The sequence below is a fragment of the Pongo pygmaeus genome, chromosome 5, assembly GCF_028885625.2.
Source record: "Pongo pygmaeus isolate AG05252 chromosome 5, NHGRI_mPonPyg2-v2.0_pri, whole genome shotgun sequence".
Classification (NCBI taxonomy): domain Eukaryota; kingdom Metazoa; phylum Chordata; class Mammalia; order Primates; family Hominidae; genus Pongo; species Pongo pygmaeus.
This window is the reverse complement of record NC_072378.2, coordinates 57,204,265-57,220,854: the sequence shown is the minus strand read 5'-3', so window position 1 is coordinate 57,220,854 and position 16,590 is coordinate 57,204,265. Positions and strand designations below refer to the sequence as shown.

Here is a 16,590-nt window from a genome sequence, read left to right as displayed (position 1 = left end):
TTTGGTGCTTTATACCAAAAAGCTTCAAGTAATTTTAATATATATATATTTCATGTAAAATATCCTTCTCCCCCCTCATTAAATAGGAAGACAACTAAAATGAGGACATACAGCTTAACAAAGATTCCTTGGGAGAATTAGTTTCTTTTGAGAAATTTGGATTATAAACCCTTGGTATTTTTATATTCTGTAGTTTCGTGTGTATATATATATTTTTTTGAGACAGGGTCTTGCTCTGTCACCCAGGCTGGAGTGCAGTGGCGTGATCACAGCTCACTGGAGCCGCAACCTCCCAAGCTCAAGTGATCCTCCCGTCTCAGCCTACCGAGTAGCTGGACTGCAGACACATGCCACTACACCTGGCTAATTAAAAAAATTTTTTTTTGTAGACATTCTTTAGTTTTAAATTCTCTAAAACATTACTAAGTCAGATTTAGAACTAGTACCCTAGATACATTCTTAATGCAGATAATGGCGTTAATTGTAACTGTCTAAGAACAGCTGATGGTCGTTCTGTTAAAGGAAATTTTAGTTAATATAAGTATGTCCTTCAAAAATCAATGCAGCCTCATGATTATAGTCATGAAAAATAAACTTTAAATTGACTCTAAATAGACTTCGTGGGGGAAAATATATCTTTTCATTGGCCCATTATTTCCTCTTATTTCTGCTCATTTAAAAGAATGGCAATTAATTTCTGAAATAAGGGATTTGGAAATGATACACTGAGGAATTAGGAGAAAGTGTGTGACCTCTTGCTTTTCCCCAAACAGATCAATTTTATTTCTCTGACAGATGACAGTCACAGATGACTTTTACAAAGTGGGTCTTAGCATTAGAAATTATTTGTTCTTTTTTTCAATAGTTAAAAATTTTCTTTTAGATAGGATCTTACTCTGTCGCCCATGTGGGAGTGCAGTGGCACGACCTCAGCTCACTGTAACCTCCCCTTCCCACACTCAAGCAATTCTGCCTCAGCCTCCCGAGTAGCTTGGACTACAGGCATGAGCCACCAATACTTGGATACTTTTTGTATTTTTCATAGAGACAAGATTTCACCATGTTGCCCAGGCTGGTCTCAAAGGCCTGAGCTCAAAACAATCTGCCTGCTTTGGCCTCCCAAAGTGCTGGGATTACAGGCATGAGCCTCTGCTCTCAGCTAGAAATTCTTTATTCTGGGTCTGCATACCTACAGATTATTACTTTCACCATAATTTTTTCAAAGGGCACATTGTGTCTAGGAGCTTGGCAGAAGGAAGATGCCCTTTGGAAGTAGTGTCCCACAGTCATGTGTCTTTTTGAGTACTGCAGTGCCCAAGGATGACACTAGGCCAGTGCTGAGTGCCCACCTGCGGGTGGAGGCCACCTTTATCCACAGCTGGACTAGGACAGATGCAGGAAACATATAATGTATTATTTTCTCTTGAAAATGATGGCATTAAGGATAGAGAAAGGAGCTTTCCTTACGGATTCTAAATAAAATACTCTTATTTAGCCCTATAGACTGCTAATAACTGATAGGTTATTCACTTGGGTCACCCAGAAAATAGACTTGGGTCTTGACTAAAGCTTGATTAATTTCTTTTTTTTAAAAAAAATACTGTTGTTTACTCCTTTTGGAGGAAGAGTTTGAATGTGCCTTCTTTACCTTACAGATTTCCAGTGAGGAAATATCAACCAAGAAGGAACAATTATCGGAAGCACTTCAAACTATGCAGCTTTTTTTGGCAAAACATGGAGACAAGTATGTTGGTTGTAGTTAGCTCTTTTGTTTTAAGTGGGGAAGTATTCTTAAAAGCTTTCAGCAAAACAGAGGTGGTAAATTTTAATTGCAATGTTAAATATGGGACTCAAAACTAATCACAATTTACTTAATATAGTAATGTAAAGAGTATCAACTTAGTAATTTAATTAATTGTCACTTTTAGTCTTTATTACAACTTTGAAATATTCTTATTATCCCCATGTATTACTGATAAGGAAACAGGCTCAGAAAGGTTAAGAATTAATAGCAAGTGAGAGGTGGAATGCAGACTCCAAGTCAAGTCTTAAATCTAAGTAGTACTCTGTGAGACTTACTCTTTGGAAAATATGTATAAATATGGTCTTCATTTTCTTAGCTGAGACCTATGGCAGCCTCATTTCTCATATTTTGTCCCTACTTTTTGCAACAAAGCACTTTATGTATTTCAGTCAGTGTTTCACTCAGGGAAGGAATCCACCTTTTTCTTAAATCCTTTTTGGATGTCCTCCTTAGGATTATTTCATAATGACTTTATAGTATACCTCAGCAAATTAGGTTAATCCCCTTATAAATTTCCTCTTCGTTTGTGCTTTAGTCTAAACAAGTTTCATCTTGAGAAATGGTACCTTATTGTCCCTTTTCCATGTTGGGATTAACAATGAGACCTTACCCTCTGTCAGATAGCAGCAGTTGTTATTTTGGAATTTTGTATGTTAAATAAGGGTCAGTACATTAGTTTACACCCTTTCCTTCAGTCCTTTTCTCAGGCAAGGGAAAGATCCTTAGATATTTTTAAGGCCATTCTTAATTTTCATATACAGTCATACTGAGACCTGAGCAATATGTATGTGAGGCTATATTTTATTTTACCATCATGTAACAAAATTATTGAACCTAATACATCTTTATCTCTTGAGGACGACTTGCATTAGTCTTTTTATCATTTCTGGTTATTTTAGAATGACAGATGAAGAAAGAAATGAATTGGAAAAACAAGTGAAAACTCTTCAAGAAAGTTATAATTTATTATTCAGTGAATCTCTGAAACAGCTACAAGAATCACAAACCTCAGGAGATGTAAAGGTAGAGGAGAAGGTAATATTATTTATTTAAACATGGGGCTGTTTCAAGAAGCTTAGTTTGATTGCATGGCTCTGGAAATCTATGTCAATAATAAAGAAATGACCTTGAATTTTGTACGTAGTTAAAACATGGATTGAGTTTATTTAAATGTTTGGAGATTCCAGTGTTGTTTATTAAATGCAATCTTACACGTGCTGACCATCAGTTTCTGTGACATCTTAATCTCTGCCTTGCATGGTAAAAGAAAAGTATCATTCATTCTTCTAACTCTTCTCTTTAAATGCCATTCTTCTAGTATAGTAGGTATTTTATTATATGATAGGCTATAAAAGAGCCTGTGGGTCATCTCTAAAGGTGGCATTGATGTGTTATAGAGATTGTTTGACTTTCAGAGATATCCATGAGACTTATTTGAGTACTACAAGGCCATACATTATAGTGAGGATGCCTTAGCATCTTCTTAAAGTATAAATCATTTAAAATTTGGCTGGTACTTAAACTTTTAAAACTTGACAGTGTATATCAACAGGCCTAACATAATATTCAATATTCAAAAAGTTATCCTTATATTTAATTCCATTACTCCTGGGAATACTTTCCACATAATTTGTCACATTTTGGGGGTATGTAACAATTTTTCTAGTTTCTTAGTTTTTGACTATCTTTGAAGAAGTCTGTATGCTGTAAACATCAATAGCATGGGGTTTGATACTCTCTTTCATGCCACTAGACTCTAATCTCACCTAAATGCAGAAAGCATGGTTTGCCTTCTAGATATGTGTTCTGTTTTCTCACTATCATCATCTACTCTGTTGTGTCTTCACTAACCTTGTCAATATACACGATATCAAGTTTTCAATTCACAGATGCATGTTGTTTTCAAAGCTTTTATCACATCCTGTGCTGTTGAATAGATCACTGACATAGATCACTTGTGCATTTGAACTGCCTAACATTCACAGCATTGCTGCGCCTTGGTAAGTAGAGGATTTTTATGTTGAAATGTATTATTTATTTTTTAAAAAACCTAAGTTGCATGAAACTCCACCCACCCTTGGGTAACAGAGTGACCTGAGATTTTTGCATTTTCCTTTCAGCTGGATAAAGTGATTGCAGGCACCATTGATCAGACAACTGGAGAAGTCCTTTCAGTCTTTCAAGCAGTTTTAAGAGGCCTCATTGACTATGACACAGGAATTAGGTTGCTCGAGACACAGCTAATGATTTCTGGTCTAATTTCACCAGAATTAAGAAAGTGCTTTGACCTTAAAGATGCCAAAAGTCATGGCCTTATTGATGAACAAATTCTGTGCCAACTCAAAGAACTAAATAAAGCTAAGGAGATTATTTCTGCTGCGTCACCTACCACAATTCCAGTACTGGATGCTCTAGCTCAAAGCATGATAACAGAATCCATGGCCATCAAAGTTCTTGAGATACTGCTTTCTACAGGCTCTCTGGTTATTCCAGCCACAGGAGAACAGTTGACCCTACAGAAGGCTTTCCAACAGAACTTGGTTTCCTCAGCATTATTTTCTAAAGTTCTGGAAAGGCAAAATATGTGCAAAGATCTTATTGACCCCTGCACCTCTGAGAAGGTTTCTTTAATAGATATGGTACAAAGAAGTACTTTACAGGAAAACACAGGGATGTGGCTTCTACCTGTGAGACCACAAGAAGGAGGTAGAATAACATTAAAATGTGGAAGAAACATAAGCATTTTAAGAGCAGCTCATGAAGGTCTCATAGACCGTGAAACCATGTTTAGGTTGTTAAGTGCACAGCTTCTTTCTGGAGGTCTGATCAGTTCCAACTCTGGCCAAAGAATGACTGTTGAAGAAGCTGTCAGAGAAGGGGTGATTGACAGGGACACTGCTAGCAGTATCCTCACATATCAGGTTCAAACTGGTGGAATCATCCAGTCAAACCCTGCCAAGCGTTTAACTGTAGACGAAGCAGTACAGTGTGATTTAATAACTTCCAGCAGTGCTCTTCTGGTACTGGAAGCTCAGCGAGGCTATGTTGGACTCATTTGGCCCCATTCTGGTGAAATATTTCCCACATCATCTTCCTTGCAGCAAGAATTGATTACAAATGAATTGGCCTACAAAATCCTGAATGGCAGGCAAAAAATAGCTGCTCTTTATATTCCAGAAAGTTCTCAAGTCATTGGTTTGGATGCTGCTAAACAGCTAGGAATTATAGACAATAACACAGCATCAATTTTAAAAAATATAATACTGCCTGATAAAATGCCAGATTTAGGAGATTTAGAAGCTTGTAAAAATGCCAGAAGATGGCTCTCTTTTTGTAAATTTAAACCCTCCACAGTTCATGATTACAGACAAGAAGAGGATGTTTTTGATAGAGAAGAACCTGTCACTACTCAGACCTCAGAACAAACTAAAAAATTATTTCTATCTTATTTAATGATAAATAGCTATATGGATGCAAACACAGGGCAAAGGCTTTTGCTGTACGATGGAGACTTGGATGAGGCTGTTGGCATGCTACTGGAAGGCTGTCATGCAGAATTTGATGGAGACACAGCCATGAAAGAATGTCTCGATGTCTTAAGCTCATCTGGTGTATTTCTTAATAATGCTTCAGGTAGAGAAAAGGATGAATGTACAGCTACACCAAGTAGTTTCAATAAATGTCACTGTGGAGAACCTGAACATGAAGAGACTCCTGAAAATAGAAAGTGTGCTATAGATGAAGAATTTAATGAAATGAGAACTATTGTTATCAATAGTGAATTTTCTCAGTCAGGAAAACTGGCAAGTACAATATCAATTGATCCTAAAGTTAACAGTTCACCTAACGTGTGTGTTCCCAGTCCCATATCATATTTAACACAGACTGAACTTGCAGACATTAGCATGCTTAGAAGTGACTCCGAAAACATACTTACAAACTATGAAAATCAAAGCCAAGTGGAAACAAATGAACGTGCAAATGAATGTAGTAATTCTAAAAACATTCAAAACTTTCCAAGTGATTTAATAGAAAATCCTATTATGAAATCAAAAATGAGTAAATTCTGTGGCGTGAATGAAACAGAGAATGAAGATAATACAAACAGGGATTCACCTATCTTTGACTATTCCCCCAGGCTAAGTGCCTTGTTAAGTCATGATAAATCGATGTACAGTCAAGGAAGTTTTAATGATACACACACCCCAGAGAGCAATGGAAATAAGTGTGAAGCCCCAGCCTTATCATTCAGCAACAAAACCATGTTATCAGGTCAAAGAGTAGGAGAAAAATTTCAAGACCAGTTTCTGGGAATCGCAGCTATTAACATCAGTTTACCGGGAGAGCAGTATGGACAGAAATCTTTAAATGTGATTTCTAGTAATCCTCAAGTACAATATCACAATGATAAATACATTTCAAATACTTCTGGTGAGGATGAGAAAACACATCCTGGTTTTCAGCAGACGCCTGAAGACGAGGAAGATGAGTCTGAAATAGAAGAGTATTCCTGTGCTGTGACTCCAGGGGGTGATACTGATAATGCCATTGTGTCTCTTACTTGTGCTACACCATTGCTTGATGAAACCATCAGTGCTAGTGACTATGAAACATCACTGCTGAATGATCAGCAGAAAAATACAGGAACAGACACTGATAGTGATGATGATTTTTATGATACTCCCTTGTTTGAAGATGATGACCATGATTCTCTGCTTCTTGATGGTGATGATCGTGATTGTCTGCACCCTGAGGACTGCGACACACTGCAAGAGGAAAATGATGAGACGGCTTCTCCTGCTGATGTTTTTTATGATGTCTCAAAAGAGAATGAAAATTCCGTGGTTCCCCAGGGGGCACTAGTTTGTAGCTTAAGTGTGAAGGACAAAGCACAGTGTCTTCAGGATTTCCTCATGGATGTTGAGAAAGATGAATTAGATTCTGGTGAAAAAATACATTTAAATCCCGTTGGTTCAGATAAGGTGAATGGACAGTCACTGGAAACTGGATCAGAAAGGGAATGCACAAATATCCTTGAAGGTGATGAATCTGACTCATTGACTGATGATGATATTGTAGGAGGAAAACAGAGCTTCACTGCATCATTAAAATTTGATGACAGTGGCAGTTGGAGAGGAAGAAAGGAAGAGTATGTAACTGGACAGGAATTTCACTCTGATACTGATCATTTAGATTCTATGCAAAGTGAAGAAAGTTATGGGGATTATATATATGACAGTAATGATCAGGATGACGATGATGATGATGGCATTGATGAAGAAGGAGGAGGTATAAGAGATGAGAATGGAAAGCCCAGGTGCCAAAATGTGGCTGAAGATACGGATATCCAGTTGTGTGCCTCTATTGTAAATGAAAACAGTGATGAAAATGAAAATATTAATACAATGATTCTTCTGGATAAAATGCACAGTTGTAGCTCTTTAGAAAAACAGGAAAGGGTAAATGTTGTACAGCTAGCATCACCTAGTGAAAATAGCTTAGTTACTGAAAAAAGCAACCTTCCAGAATATACAACTGAGATTGTTGGAAAAAGCAAAGAAAATCTGTTGAATCATGAGATAGTACTTAAGGATTTATTGCTGCCTATCATTAAAGACACTGAATCTGGAAAAACTTTTGGCCCTGCAAGTGTTTCACATAGTAATAATATCAGTTCAACTTCTGAATTAGGTAATGATCTAGCAAACACAAAGGTTAAGTTGATTCAAGGGTCAGAATTGCCAGAATTGACTGATTCTGTGAAAGGTAAAGATGAATATTTTAAGAATATGACACCAAAAGTTGACTCATCTCTTGATCACATCATTTGTACTGAGCCTGATTTAATAGGAAAACCTGCTGAGGAAAGCCATTTGTCATCGATAGCCTCTGTAGCTGACAAAGATCCTCAAGGAAATGGAAGCAATCTCATTAAAGGGAGAGATGGCAAAAGTGATATTCTAATAGAAGATGAAACATCAATTCAGAAAATGTACTTGGGTGAAGGAGAAGTGCTTGTAGAAGGTCTAATAGAAGAAGAAAATAGGCATTTCAAGCTTTTGCCTGGTAAAAATACAAGGGATAGTTTCAAGTTAATTAATAGTCAGTTTCCATTTCCACAAATTACAAACAATGAAGAACTTAATCAGAAAGGAAGCCTTAAAAAAGCAACTGTAACTCTTAAAGATGAACCAAATAATCTACAAATAATAGTTAGTAAAAGTCCTGTTCAGTTTGAGAATCTTGAAGAAATTTTTGACACATCAGTTTCCAAAGAGATTAGTGATGACATTACTTCAGACATTACATTGTGGGAAGTGAATACACATTTTGAGAAGGAGTCATTCACTGATGGACCTGAGAAAGAGCTTGATCTGTTTACTTATTTAAAACCTTGTGCTAAAAATGTAAAAGCAAAAGATGTAGCCAAACCAAATGAAGATGTCCCAAGCCATGTTGTAATAACTGCCCCTCCCATGAAAGAACATTTACAATTAGGAGTTAATAATACAAAAGAGAAGTCCACTAGTACCCAAAAAGACTCACCTCTTAATGAGATGATCCGAAGTAATAATCTTTGTAGTAAAGAAAGCATCTCAGGAGGAGGAACAGAAATTTCTCAGTTCACACCAGAAAGTATTGAAGCGACACTTTCAATATTATCTCGTAAACATGTAGAAGATGTTGGAAAAAATGATTTTCTGCAGTCGGAGCGGTGTGCAAATGGATTAGGAAATGATAACTCCAGTAACACTTTAAATACTGATTATTCATTCTTAGAAATTAATAATAAGAAAGAAAGAATTGAGCAACAGCTACCAAAAGAACAAGCCTTGTCTCCAAGATCCCAAGAAAAGGAGGTTCAGATTCCTGAATTGTCTCAGGTATTTGTGGAGGATGTAAAGGATATCTTAAAAAGCAGGTTGAAAGAAGGTCATGTGAACCCTCAAGAGGTTGAAGAACCTTCAGCCTGTGCAGACACTAAAATTTTAATTCAAAATTTAATTAAAAGGATTACCACATCACAGTTGGTAAATGAAGCATCTACTGTGCCCAGCGACTCTCAAATGAGTGACTCTTCTGGAGTTTCCCCCATGAATAACTCATCAGAACTAAAGGCAGAAAGTAGAGATGATCCTTTCTGCATTGGAAATCTTAAGTCTGAGCTTCTCCTTAATATATTGAAGCAAGATCAACATAGCCAAAAAATTACAGGAGTATTTGAATTGATGAGAGAATTAACTCATATGGAGTATGACCTAGAGAAAAGAGGCATTACATCTAAAGTACTTCCACTGCAACTTGAAAATATTTTCTACAAACTGCTTGCTGATGGATATTCAGAAAAAATAGAACATGTTGGAGACTTTAATCAAAAAGCATGTTCTACATCTGAGATGATGGAAGAAAAGCCACACATTCTTGGTGATATTAAAAGCAAAGAAGGAAACCACTATTCTCCTAATTTAGAAACTGTAAAAGAAATTGGACTAGAAAGCTCTACTGTGTGTGCATCAACATTGCCAAGAGATGAGAAGCTCAAGGATCTGTGTAATGATTTCCCAAGCCATTTGGAATGTACTTCAGGGTCGAAAGAACTGGCTTCTGGAGATAGCTCAACCGAACAAGTAAGTTGACCTATACATTTTATACAGAAATAGCTGCATGAACCATATGAGAATAATCCCATATATTTGCTTTAAACATCTGCATAAAGGTTATTGAATTAAAATGTCCAACTTTGTTTTTAGTTTTCCAGTGAATTACAGCAGTGTTTACAGCACACTGAAAAAATGCATGAGTATTTGACATTGCTTCAAGATATGAAACCCCCCTTAGACAACCAGGAATCTCTGGATAACAACTTGGAAGCTTTGAAGAATCAACTTAGACAGTTGGAGGTAAGAATTGTCTACTGCCTCTTTATGGATGGTAGTCAGCTGATGTATGACTGGGAAAAAGAAGCAGAACACTTCTATGTTTCATGTTTATATTTGTGTTTTTCACTGAATAGTAAATAGGTCCGGGATATATTTCTTTGCAGACATTTGAATTGGGATTCGCTCCAATTGCTGTTATTTTAAGAAAAGATATGAAGTTGGCAGAAGAGTTTTTAAAGTCTCTTCCCAGTGACTTTCCCAGAGGCCATCTTGAAGAATTGAGTATTAGCCACCAGAGTTTGAAGACCGCCTTCTCTTCCCTCAGCAACGTGTCTTCAGAAAGAATGAAACAGATCATGCTTGCGATTGACTCTGAAATGGTAGGCATAAAATGTCAAAATTTTGATTTATGAAGAAAATTTTATTATTTGAAGTTTTAGTCATAAGATGGAGTATTTTAGTTTTAGAGTGTTAAACTCTTAAACCAGAGTCATTATTTGTAAGAATTTGACATTTTGGGGAAAGACAACTGAATGCACAATTTTTTTTTTCTAGTCTAAACTAGCAGTTTCCCATGAAGAATTTCTGCATAAACTTAAGTCATTCTCAGATTGGATATCAGAGAAGAGCAAATCTGTGAAGGGTATTGAGATTGTGAATGTTCAAGATTCTGAGTATGTAAAGAAACATTTGGAGTTTCTCAAGGCAAGTATCGAAACGGATGACAAAATATATTTCAAAAACTATGACTTTAATATATAATAAGTGTTTAGAAAATATGACTTTGCTAAGGCTATAAAGGATTATTTCCTTTCTTTGTCTCTGGAGATGTCTTTATTTATAGTTGACACAACTATAAAATAATCACAACTTTAAGGGTACCATTCTGATGCTATCCCAAATGCCTTATCATACTCTTACACCACTGACATGTTGAGATTTTTATTTGTATATTTATTTATGTGTTAGTCACATAAATATATAATAGTATGAATTCGCCATATAAAAATCATCATATAATACATAATAATATATGTAGTACAGTCATGCGTCACTTAATGATGGAGATACATTCTGAGAAATACATTGTTAGGTGATTTTGTGTTTTGCAAACAACAAAGAGTGTACTTACACAGACCTAGATGGCATCCTTTACTACACACCTAGGCTGTGTGATATACCTGTTGCTCCTAGGCTACAGACCTCTACAGCATGTTACCGTACTGACTACTGTAGGCAGTTGTGACGCAGTGGTATTTGTGTATCTAAACACAGAAAACTACAGGAAAAATAAGGCATTGTAATCTTATGGGACCACCATTTTATATGTGACCTGTCGTATGTGGCTCATGACTGTGTTTATATGTTGTCACTTTTGGCATCCTTTTTTTTTTTTTCCCCCAAGTTCTTAATTTCAACAGCATTCCTCATGAACAATGATTAGGCTCCTGGCCTGAGAGTCAGAGAACTGAAATTCTGGCATATTTCATTCATATTTCAAATCCCCCAAAGTATTTATATCTTACCACAATTACATGGATGTTGTAAATGTTAGCAAGTCATATTTTAAGGTAGATGTTTCTCTTCAGTGTGCTAAATATACCTAAGTTAGGTCTTTGCCTTTTGTCAGAGTTATATTTTAAGTGCAATGTGACAGGTAAAGATAAAACATTTTTAGAGGGATTATTTATCTTTTTATATAATACTAACTACCATGGTATTTAAATAATTAATTAATCATTTATTACTAGATGATAAATAGATTTTTGATGAATAGCAAAAAAATTCATAAAACTTGCATTCCCTGATGTGAGAAATGTATTTATAAAACATAAATATTATTGTTAATATAAATTTTATCATGGCTTAACTTTCTACTGATAACTTGTACTACTTTTTTAACAGAAAGTATTAAAAGACCTTGGACATACCAAAATGCAGCTGGAGACTACTGCCTTCGATGTGCAGTTCTTCATTTCTGAATATGCACAGGATCTGTCTCCCAACCAAAGCAAACAACTGCTGAGGCTCTTAAATACAACTCAGAAGTGTTTTCTTGATGTACAGGAGTCGGTAACTACCCAGGTGGAACGTTTAGAGACTCAGTTACATCTAGAACAAGATCTTGAAGATCAGAAGGTTTGCCTTTCTTCGTGGAGTTGGCATTCTTTGTTTTTAGTGTGAAACCATAATGTAGGTACCCAAGGAGTATAGTGTGACAGGAAAGATTTTCTGGAAAGGCATGAATGGATAAGATACAGTGTACATACAAATCCTACAGTGTATAACAATATTGTTTTCACTAATGATGCTATAATTTAGTTGATTTGAATTTTTGTGACTCCCAAAAATACTTAACTTCAAGTGAGAGTCTTGATTGCCTCCCACCCCAAGACTAGGAAATTTGAATGCACTTAGAAATTTTACACATTGAGGAACATATGACTAAAGAAGGTTAAGAGTTTCATTTTCCTCTGGGAACCAATACAGCACAGCAATTCAGAACATGGGCTCTGGAGCTAGATTGCCTGATTTCACATCCCAGCTGCACTACTCATTCATTCTGTGAACTACGGCAAGTCACTTAACCTCAGTTTAATCTTTGGTAGATTGGAAATAACAATAGCGCTTACCTGCTAGTGTTGTGAGCATTGATAAAAAGAATGTATGTAAAACACTTAGTACCTTGCCTAGCATGTGTTAGGGTCTTAGTAAACATGATCTATGGCCATAAGGTGAATAATTAGTGTATATATATATATAGTAGGAAAATGAAAGGTGCAAGTAATTAGTATTGACTTCTTAATCTTTTAGAAGATTTAATGAATTATATGAGTGCTATATCTAATAGCAATAACGAGCAAAGAGGTGAGAATGCACTTAGACATAGTGATTAAGTAAAAATATTGCATGCAATGTTCCTTTTATTATTTCTTGAAGCACCAGACATTGTCTCTAGCATGATAACCTATATACACATATCAAATATGTTAACCTACACATCACAACTAACTTCTCTTTTGATGTCCTTTTGCAGAATTAATTCTATGTGTCGCAGGTTTCAACAGCTTAAGAAAATGGGATGTTTCTTCCTGTTGGTCAGAAGTTCCATCTCTTACAAATATGCATGGCCAGTATTCTCTTGAGCAGTTTCATCTAAACATGTTCACTTTCTTTGTATATGGGATATGCTCATATTTTCTGTCTCACCTTGCTCAGTTTGTACCCTACTGCTATCATGTTTACAGCATACTTATAAAAGCTTATTAGACAAAACTTGGAAAATGTGTTCTAATAAGAAGCTATCACAATAGCGATTTTGTGACCATCATACATTTAAGATGTTTTGGGTTTTCTTCACTTTAGATTGTAGCAGAGCGTCAGCAGGAGTATAAAGAGAAACTCCAAGGGATATGTGATCTTCTTACCCAAACTGAAAACCGCCTAATTGGTCACCAAGAAGCCTTCATGATTGGAGATGGCACAGTTGAGTTAAAGAAATATCAGTCCAAGCAAGAGGTAGAATTTGGTTTTCTGTCAGCAGATCTATGTTGATGTTATGTTCGATTACTATCATTTGGAAGTCAGTGAAGATTATTGAAAATACCAGTAATTTTAGCTTTTTAGAAGCAAGGCATACCCAAGACGCCCTGGGCTTGAGCTTTAAACTTTATACTAAAAGTTAGATTTCCAACTTCAAGCAAGCTAGGTAATTTTTTTGACTTTTTTTGGTAAGAGACATTGAGTGGAGGAAATATTAAAGGGGATTTGATAATGAAAATACCTTGTGTGATGAATTAGAATTTGGATTCATTTAAGGCCAACCTACTTATGACTTGCAAATCAGAGGAAATAGCCATCAGTTTGGGTTCTTTCTCTTTCTTAGCTCCTTCTTACTCCTTTCTTGCAATTTGTTCCTTTTTATTGAAGGAAAGCGCAAAAATAACAACAACAGATAAAGATATCTTTATTTTGGTGTCAGGAGAGAGAACATTTTCATTGTAAGTAGATAGCTCCTGGTTCAGATTCCAGACTCTACATTGTTAGCTTTTATAACAGTCTGTCACAGCCTCAGTTTCTTCATAGGTCACACTTTGTTACATTATTATAAAAGTTAAGTAAATATTGTGTGTTAAGTCACTAGCACAGTTAAGGTCACATAGTCATGGCTCAATAGGATTTCTTTCAATTCAAATACTTCTAAGACAAATTTGAAGAAGATTAAAAGTATGGAAAAAATAATATTAAAACTCAAACAGTATAATATAGAGAATGAAAATGCATGATAAAGGAGGAAAAGAAGAGGAAAAACTACATGGAAAAATCTAGACATAGGAAAGCTATAACTACTGAGGAGAGATCTTAATCTTGAGGTACCTAGCAGCCAGGCAAAGAAGCAAACATTACATATTACAGATTCTGGTGTTTAGAAAAGGAAAGTATCTTAGTTCACTAGGAAAATTAGTTCATTTTTATCCTGAGCGATAAACACATTAAAAAATAAAAGTTTAGAAACAATAAATATTAGCATATATTTACAAGCCTTTGTACATGTGCTCATATAATATAAAAAAATTTGGTGTGTGCAAATTTGTATAGATCATATACTGAATACTTATGTGTTTTCAGTGTTTCACTGACTGCATTCTTTCATTAAACATGAAAATTCATGCTTTTCTTTAATATTGTTTGAGTTTCAAATTATATTAAGTATTGTGATTGAAATAAATCAACTCAAAATAACCTACTGAATATGTTTATTCAAGCTACATATACTAGACTCTCTCTCTCTACTCAGCCTGTCTTTTAGAATTACAACTCTGGAAGAAGTAAATAGGTAATAATTTAATAAAATATGTTTTTTCCTTTTGTGTTAAAAGGAATTACAGAAAGATATGCAAGGAAGTGCACAGGCATTGGCTGAAGTAGTGAAAAACACAGAGAACTTCTTAAAAGAGAATGGTGAAAAGCTGTCACGGGAAGATAAGGCTTTGATTGAACAGAAGCTTAATGAAGCCAAGATAAAGTGTGAACAGCTTAATTTAAAAGCAGAACAGTCTAAAAAGGAGCTGGATAAAGTTGTGACAACAGCAATCAAGGAAGAAACTGAAAAGGTCCTTATTCAAATATGTAATGCACTATTGCTATGTCAAAAAGCTTAACAGCTACTTGATTTATTATTAAGTAGTATCCAGTGGTAGTAAATAAGGATTATCACTAAGGATTATTATGGGATTCTGGGTTTCCAGGTACATGATTGACCGAGTACTACAAGAGGTTTGAAGAGTTGGCTTTGCTTAACTTTTTCTTAATATTTAAGTGAGGTTGTGAAACTTTCTTCTTGTGAAATGTGTGATCACTCATCAATTATAGTTAAAATTTTGGAATGTATTTTTAAGAACAGGGGAAACTTCAGAGTAACTGCCTGTTGCTCTGAGGTTTAATTTCAGTTGTTAAGTTTTCAATGTGTGTCAGTTTTTAGTACCCTCATTCTAATTTAAAATGTTCTAAGTATTTACTTTTGGAATGTCTTAAAACTATGCCTTGGCCCACGTTCTGAATTCCTCCTGTGAACTTTCCCTTCCCAGGTTGCAGCGGTGAAGCAGCTGGAAGAGAGCAAAACCAAAATAGAAAACCTTTTGGACTGGTTGTCAAACGTTGACAGAGACTCAGAAAGGGCAGGGACAAAACACAAACAGGTAATCGAACAGAACGGGACCCATTTTCGAGAAGGTGATGGCAAGTCAGCAATTGGAGAAGAGGATGAAGTTAATGGTAACCTGTTGGAGACTGATGTTGATGGGCAAGTTGGAACCACTCAGGAGAATCTGAATCAGCAATATCAGAAAGTTAAGGTGTGTTGTTATAAACATATGATATCGTTCAATTCTGTTTCCAGGTTGGTAAAGAGAGAAATAACCTAGCACATGAGTTCTTTTCAAACCTTACTGCAAAAGAGATTTTTTTCTGTGTTCATCATGTCAGATATAAATAATTATGAGAGTTCTAAGCAAGTCAAAAAATAATGAGAAATAAATTGTAGAGTTGGCATTCTCCATGTAAGTAAAGTAGAATTATTATAAAGATTTAATAATAGTTAACATTTATAGAACAATTAAAGTGGGCACTCCTCTAAGTTCTTTCCATTTTAACTCATTTTGTCTTCCCAGTTACTCTTTGGGGTTTTTATTTTCATCTTACAGATGAGGAAACTGTAACTGACAGTATTAAAGTAGCTTTCTCAAGTTACATATCTAGAAAGGGCTGGAATTTGGATTTAAAACTAGGCCATATGTTCACTCTGCTAAATCTGAATCTGTGTTCTAAGAGAACATTATTATTATTATTATTTGAGACAAGGTCTCACCCTGTCGCCCAGGTTAGAGTGCAGTGAAATAAGCGTGGCTCACTGCAGCCTCAAACTCCCTGGCCCAATTGATCCTCCCACCTCAGCCTCCTGAGTAGCTGGGACTACAGGTCTGTGCTGCCATGCCTGGCTAATTTTTGTATTTTTTGTAGTGATGAGGTCTCTCTGTGTTGCCCAGGCTGCTCTCGAAGTCCTGGGCTCAAGCATTCCGCCCACATCCTCCCAAAGTGGTGAGATTACAGGCATGAGCCACTGTGTCCAGCCTAAGTTGAGCTCACTTAAGTTCTTTCTGAGCTCAGCTCATCTATTCAGTTAAGGCTATTGTGGAGAAGAGATATAAAAGCCCTTCTACCAATTTACTCCATGACATAAATTAAAGCTAACATTAATGCTACTATAGGAGCAAAGGCGACTTCTGTAGAACCACTTTTAAAGTGTCAGTCATTTTATTTCAATATTTGGCTTTTGACGGATGGTTTCTGGACCTCAGAAACTTTTGCAGGTCTATTTATTTTCTTCCTACTCTTCATATTTGGAAT

The 16,590-nt window shown here is 35.8% G+C and overlaps 1 protein-coding gene across 22 annotated transcripts in view; it reads left to right on the top strand.

The window, feature by feature from the left end:
• Window positions 1-16,590, top strand: part of DST (dystonin) — a 481,968-nt gene that overhangs the window by 332,836 nt on the left and 132,542 nt on the right. For 13 of the 22 annotated variants that reach the window (XM_054493142.2, XM_054493132.2, XM_063666284.1 and 10 more), the window contains 10 exons: window positions 1,656-1,744; window positions 2,704-2,839; window positions 3,925-9,432; window positions 9,556-9,705; window positions 9,849-10,064; window positions 10,240-10,389; window positions 11,590-11,823; window positions 13,051-13,203; window positions 14,565-14,798; window positions 15,273-15,539. In XM_054493142.2, coding sequence (XP_054349117.2) covers window positions 1,656-1,744; window positions 2,704-2,839; window positions 3,925-9,432; window positions 9,556-9,705; window positions 9,849-10,064; window positions 10,240-10,389; window positions 11,590-11,823; window positions 13,051-13,203; window positions 14,565-14,798; window positions 15,273-15,539 — 7,137 coding nt within the window. The remainder of the gene's footprint in view (window positions 1-1,655; window positions 1,745-2,703; window positions 2,840-3,924; window positions 9,433-9,555; window positions 9,706-9,848; window positions 10,065-10,239; window positions 10,390-11,589; window positions 11,824-13,050; window positions 13,204-14,564; window positions 14,799-15,272; window positions 15,540-16,590) is intronic. The other 9 variants (XM_054493134.2, XM_063666280.1, XM_063666281.1 and 6 more) reach the window with 1 other exon arrangement.